Source organism: Arachis ipaensis, chromosome B5 (assembly GCF_059453495.1).
Source record: "Arachis ipaensis isolate K30076 ecotype BB chromosome B5, ASM5945349v1, whole genome shotgun sequence".
Taxonomy (NCBI): Eukaryota; Viridiplantae; Streptophyta; class Magnoliopsida; order Fabales; family Fabaceae; genus Arachis; species Arachis ipaensis.
This window is the reverse complement of record NC_142440.1, coordinates 22,447,635-22,455,098: the sequence shown is the minus strand read 5'-3', so window position 1 is coordinate 22,455,098 and position 7,464 is coordinate 22,447,635. Positions and strand designations below refer to the sequence as shown.

General features: G+C 30.3%; 1 protein-coding gene across 1 annotated transcript; it reads left to right on the top strand.

Annotated features, from left to right (window-relative positions):
* The first annotated feature begins 5,901 nt into the window (after nt 1-5,901).
* LOC148563583 (uncharacterized) lies at nt 5,902-6,441 on the top strand. Its single transcript, XM_088487751.1, has one exon. The coding sequence runs from the start codon at nt 5,902-5,904 to the stop codon at nt 6,439-6,441; it is 540 nt and encodes a 179-aa protein (XP_088343877.1).
* Nucleotides 6,442-7,464: the final 1,023 nt, after the last annotated feature.

The window sequence follows — 7,464 nt, the reverse complement described above, 5'->3', positions numbered from 1 at the left end:
GTCAGCTTTCCAACGCAACTAGAAGTACTCAAATTGGATCTCTGTAACTCAAGTTATGCATCCTTAAAGAGGGCAAGGTCAGGCTGCCTTGGTTAGGCGTTTTTGGTGAAATTGTTGGCAAACACGCCACTAGCAACGTGCTCTGTCCTCCCCTGACTCAAGTTCTTTGCATTGGCGTTGTTGCTGGTGTTGTTGATGAACACGCTAATTCAATTTCAAGGCAACAACGCCTTCGACCTCTTCCTTGGCTCCATTTCTTTGCCTTGCGTTGCCAAGGAACACGCCAACTCTCTTCAACGTTGGCAACGCCCAATATCACTCCCATGGCTACCTTACAGTGGCCAGCGTTGTTGCTTGCGTTATTGATAAACACGCCAGTTCATCCTCTACTGGGCAACGCTTCTTGAGCTCTTCCTTGCTCTGCTCCAAGATCCTGGTGTTGTTGCCAGCGTTGTCAAGGAACACGCTAGCCTTCCCCTGTTTCCTTGCCAAGATTGATGTATCTTCAAGCCTTCTTGCTCCCATTCTTGCTCCATTGCCTTCTTGCTTCATTACCTAACATAAACCAAAGAATCTTCCTCAAAGTCTTGTCATCTTTTGCAATAAATTTCAAGGGAATCATTCACATCAACTTGTTTATAAACTCCTTGAATCATTTGCATGGATTATGCCAAATTTCACCTAGTTCTTGGTTCATGAATGCATGGAGATGAAACTCATTAAAATACTTGTTTATTTCAAAGAAAATGAATAAAACTAAGTTACAACTACTTAAACTAACTAGCTAATATAGCAAAGATGCAAACGCATCACCCGTGCCATGTCGTGTTTTTTAAGACTTATATTTAGGAACACATAGAATTTTAATAATAATACACGGGAAATTGAAATAGTTTATATACGGATTCTTCAAGTAGTTATTATTATTATTATTATTATTATTATTATTATTATTATTATTATTATTATTATTATTATTATTATTATTATTATTATTATTATTATTATTATTGTTGTTGTTGTTGTTGTTGTTGGATAATGAATAAAAATTAAAATTATATCAATATTTTTAAAATTAATATAATTAAAATGACTAAAAATATTTAAAATTAATGTGCTTTATTAATATTATAAAATTTGATCATTTTATGATTAGATTCAAATATTCTTATCATAATTACTACGACCGATGCAATTATCATATCATTATCATATATTATTATTATTATTATTATTATTATTATTATTATTATTATTATTATTATTATTATTATTAAAAGTATTTTTGATTGATAATTGATAAGTAGTTTAGTAATGCATTAAATATTGATTTGATATAACTATAATAAGGATATGTTTTTAAATTAGTATAATTATGTATTATTTATTAAATATTAATTATAATATAATTATAATAAAGATATTTTTTATAAAATAATTTAGAATAGAGAATAGGAAAGTTCATTTTGGAGGAAAAACGGAATCACGAGGGATCGACACCTCACCTTCATTAATTGGGGGAAAACCCAGTTTTAGTATATTAAGTAGATGGATGATTGTTTCTTTAAAAATAAAATGCATTATGATTTTAGGTTATTTCATACTTAACAATAATACTTGATTATTTCTTTAAAAATAAATTGCATTATGATTTTAGGTTATTTCACAATAATAATTAATGTTCATAATATTTAATTACTCTAAATTTTTTATTTTCTACCGTTAGTAATTAAAGCCAAATTAAAAAGATTATGTTAAATTATTGAATAGTCCAAGTATAACCGGAGCTAATTTAGTTGATTTGTTTATTAATATAATTGATTGAAAGCATAAATGATAAATAAGACAAGCAAATCTACTTAATATACTAAAACTGGATTTTTCCCCAACTAATGGAAGGGAGGTGTCGATTCTTCATGAATCCATTTTTCCGCCAAAATGAATATACTATTTTCTCTTCTAAGTTTATTTTATAAAAATATTTTTACTATAATTATACTATAATTAGCATTTAAGTAATAATGCATAATTATACTAATTTAGGAAAATATATTTATTATAGTTATATAAAATCAATATTTAATGCATTATTAAACTACTTATCAATTATCAATTGAAAATATTTTTAATCATTTTAATTATACTGATAATAATTAAAAACAACAACAACAACAACAACAACAACAACAACAACAACAACAACAACAATAATAATAATAATAATAATAATAATAATAATAATAATATGAAAATTATATGATAATGGCACCGGTTATTGAAAACTAATTTATATTTCTCTAAATAAATTTATTTTAGAAAAATATCTTTATTATAATTATATTACAATATTATGATTAATATTTAATGAATGATGCATAATTATAATAATTTAAGAAAATATCTTTATTATCTATCTATTCTATTTATTCTATTATATAAAAATCGAATTTTTACACTTAATGATGGAACTGATGTGGCATGCTCTTGAGGTGTTTCCTTATTTATTTCATTTAATTCGTTAATGCAAATCAATTATAATTAATTATATCAATTAATTAATTTGATTAGACATTCAAATCTCACCATTTATTATAATTTATATGAATTGATTAATTATAATTAATTATATTAATTAATTAATTTGGTTAATTATATTAATTATTTGATTTGATTGGAGTAAATATCAAATGATTTAATAAATAATAAATATGATAACAAAATATATGAATTAATTTAATTAGTTTATTTTTCTCAATACCATCTATTTATACAAAATCAAATATTTTTTACTCATTCGCTCTCTTTTCTCTCTCTCTCTCTCTCCCTCCCTCCCTCTCTTCCTTTCTCTCTCGTGTTTAAGGTACAATTTTTATAATTTATTTAATTTTTGTTTTTTTATCTTTATTTATACATTTCATTTTTTTTATTTGTTTTAAAATTTTTGTTTATTTTAATTGCTTATTATTAGGCACATACTTTTTTTTCTTTTAGCTTCTGATTAACAAAAAAGATGTGTCATTTTTACGTTGTTTTTAAATAATCTTACTATAATTTTGTTTTGTAATATTCTATTTTGTCATGTGTACTTCAATTCATATATATATATTGTCTTTTTTTGTGATTCACAATTATTTATATATATATATATATATATATATATATAGTCTTTTTTTGTGATTCACAATTAATATATACACTATTCGTATATGTGATTTATATGTTAATTCTTTTATTGATTCTCTTTATTATTATTTTTTTGTGTCTCTTTGTTGCTCTTTATTTTAGTTATATTCATTGATTTCTCTGTATTGATGCTCTTTTTATTTGAAATATCGTGACAATTTAGAGTGTATGTTATGATCCATGTGATATTCGTTAATTTGGTGTATCTTTTTAGATGGTTTATGTTATAATGTGTTTAAGGAGTTGACTTAAAATTATAATACGATATATAAATTTATAATATGATTTATAATATGCTAAAATATTAGGATATTATCATATAGATATTTTTTATTTGTTCATTAGATTCAACTATATAGGATCTTGAAAATTATGCAATTATAAAATTAGTTGTTTTTTCATATAATTATTGTATTGATCATTTATGTAACAACTCTAATTTTTGCACTAATGCGAGTTTTTCTTAAAATAATATTTTAAAGCGATTAGTTTTATCTTGATGAGTCGACTTCGAACCCCGAAGTAAAATAAATGGTAATATAATTTTATTATTATGTTATTTATTTATTTTACTTGTTCTAATTATAATGAAGCCTAGATAATAATATTAATATTATTATTATCAAGTCCGAGTTTTACCGATAAAACTAATTATTGGTATTTTTTGATGAATTTAAAATTTCTAATTCTTCATCAAATATCTTTCAATTTCCAAATTACTAATATCATTTATGTTAGTAACTCATATATATTTGACCTTGTATAATATTATTATTATTATTATTATTATTATGGTATATTATTCAACCTTATATATTATTTATTTAATTCATCATATGTCTTTAATTAGCATCATGACCTAACAATGTTCATTTTATTTTTCTCTTGGCCAAGCCATTAAGAGAATAGAAGAAAGAAAAAAAAATATAAACAGGATCCATGTACTTTAATTCATGATTCATCCACCTAGGATTTTATTAGCATGGCTTATATACATATGTATACATATATAAAACATAACACGTATCCTGACCAAAGGAACTAAATAATGAGTTATCATCCAATGCCTTTATCCTTTGATTAATGCCCTTTTATTATGACCGAATGTATTAAGAAAGAAAGAAAACATGACACATAACCCTCTCCTTGACACATATCCTTGTTCAATATTGCTAACACCCTCTAATCTCCTTTCTTTAGCTCGTAACCGAATTGCATGTAAGAAAGAAAAGAGAGACCAAAATCCCCCATCGAAGAACCGTAACCCTCAACCATTCTCCCTTTTCGATTTTTCCTAATCCGTAACTCCAATAAAAAATCTAATCCGGTAAAAATGTTTGTATCCTCCTTCTTTACGTGTTGGCGTTACTTTTGTCCGGTGGAAGTCGACGGTGACGTAGTTCCTCTACCCCTTGAGTTTGGCCAACTGGAGTTTTAGGAGGCACGGAGGATTCCAGACATTTTTCCTTCAACAGATCAGTCAGAAGGTTCCTCCGGAGCTTCGCATATTTTGATTTCGTACGAAGGTAGGATTTTTGTAAATTTTCACCAGTTAAATTGGTATTTGATAAGTGAATTGATGTCGTGATTACTTGTCGATTGAATTTATATTGATGATTGTGATTTCTGGATTACGGTAGGATAATTTGAAAATGTTAAAAGTTGTCGGTTTGATTTATTGGAAATGATTTGAAAAGAGTGTGGAAAATGGTTTGGATGGAACCCGAAAAGGGTGGCAGAGTCCGGATTTTAGGGGAGGTGCCGCCAAAATTATGTTATAAACCTTAAGAATTTATTTAAAATTTTGTTTAGAAGAAAAAGATTGAATTTGAGAAATTGTATTATTTGATTTTCTATTTATTCAGAAAATAGTTATATGTCGGATTTAAATTATTTAAGAAAAGTACTATGTTTGAGTTTGATTTGAAAATGAAAAGGGGCTGATGTTCTGAATTTGACTCAAGGATTTTATTTGGAGGAGTTTTAGTGAACTTCAAAAGTAATTGAGTTTTTATTGAATGATTCCGTTTGGCGACATCTTGGAAAATGTTAAAGAATTTGTGTTAAAAATAAAAGGGGATTAGTTTTGGTTTTAAAAGGAAAAGAGAAGACAAACCGGCACGTGTGATTATGAAATAATTAAAAGGTCACAAGAGGGTGACGGAAAGTAAATAATTATAGTGTTGATGTGAACATGTTAAGCCGCGGGCTTTATGTATGAGTAATTATACGGGAATGCCCGTGTATATGGAATGGCTTCCAGGAGAAAGTGGCACATGCTTCAACTGGAGAATCAGCGCCTGCAAGTACTTGCAGAGGTCATGTTCGGCATACTTCAGCTGAAGAATCAACGCCTGCAAGAGGTTGAGACCTTGCAGAGGTTATGCCGCTGGAATGTCTTATCTGACTTGCGAGTCGGATTGCGTCGGGTGCGGGCCGAAACCGATAAATGAGCTCATTACCTGCGATAGGACTAGACATGCATCATCCTTGTTGTGCATTTGCATTTTGCTTGATATGGTGAAATTATTTGCGATTGTCTTCCTGTATTTATGCATTCCTTACTGTTACTCTTAATTGTGGTAATTAGATACTTCTCTGTGAATCTTGTATATTTTTTTGAGAATTACTTGAACTGTGGTAACCCTTATTAAACTAACTACCCTCGACCCTACTAAGAACCCCCCAGTTCTTACCCATTTTCTTCCTCCCCTTCAGATGGAGACCGGAGTTATATTTTACGAGATGGACCCTCCCTATATATACGAGGATATAGTACAGCATAGGTTTTATGTGGTAGCTGCGGAGATTAGGACTCGCGTGTACATTCTACGTGATCATCCTTTCAGCCACCCGATTGACACTCCAGAGTTTAACCTCGACATGCCCTATGAGTTCCCGCTGCAGTGGCTTCACCCGGATGCTCTATTTCACCCGTTTCATGATGGGCCGGTGCCTCACCAGCATCCCGATCAGCCTGCAGATCAGGCGGACCCTGAGCCTGAGTCCATGGAGAAGCATATTCCGGAGCTTGTACCGGAGGAGGATATCCCAGTGGAGCAAATCTCAGTATCTTCATCCGAACCATCTTCTGAGGAGCCGCTCACCGCCTCTATTAGTGGACCGGCGAGTGCTGGTCAGACCAATAGCACGAGTGCCAGTGCCCCTCCTGAGGTTATAGAGATTTCCGACGACAAGGACGAGGATCCTGAGGAGTGTTCTGATGTGGTTGTGATCTCCTCTGACGATGATAGCTGAGGCTTGAGAGTTGCGGTTGTGCCTTTTGATAGTTTTTTTGCGATAGCCTAGCTTTTGTGTTAGTCTCTCACTTTTAGTTAGACTCACTGAGAGAGTAGGATGTACATAGTTGACTAGGCTAGTTCGGACGCCAGCTTATGAATTTTCTATATGAACCAGGGCTCGGAGTGTTGATTTGTACATAGTAATATTTCTAAAGGGTGGTATGCTAACTTATGATATATATATATATATATATATATATACACACACGATAGTACCTGTATGCGTATGTATGGTCTATGCTATGTGTTGTGGGTATACATAATGCTGGCTTGTGTATGATTTGTTTAATTTTTTATTATGGCTTGTGTATGTTTAATTAGCTGTCCTCGCAAATTGTTTTATAAAATAAAAGTCTTTTCAAAACTCGATAGCACGCTAACTCGATTATAGGCTTAATATTAATAGTAAAAGTTTCAGTGGAACAAGTTGGTGACACTTGATTTCTAGTATGATCATGACTTACTGGGACTGGGTCGTTACAATTTATGTTAGTGAGACTATTTTCATTATTAATATTTATAAATATGCTATTATTTGTATAATTGATTGAATCATCCTATTTGTTTAAATTTTAATTCTATTGAATTAATTATTCAAGGTGCTGTAACACCCTACCGCACAAAGCTTTATGCTTAAGCCGTAAAACAGAGGTGGTGTGCTATTACGACCTCTAAAAATAAAACGTATATATGTAATAGCAGAAAGATTGTAATATGCTAGGAGCCTTGAAGAAAAAGGGAAGTAAAAATCGCGAAATAAAAAAGCGCAATGCCCAAGGTACGAGTTAACTTGCGTGCTAAGAAAACTATAACTATTAACCATAGGATAATAAAATTAGGAGTAGAGTGCCAAAAATACAAAATAACAAGCTCCTAACTCAGCCAGCGAAGTCAAGGCTGGCCCGAGAATATTTACACATATATACATATATATCCAAAACTCAAAAGTACATAAACAAAATCCTGCCTCTCCATAAGC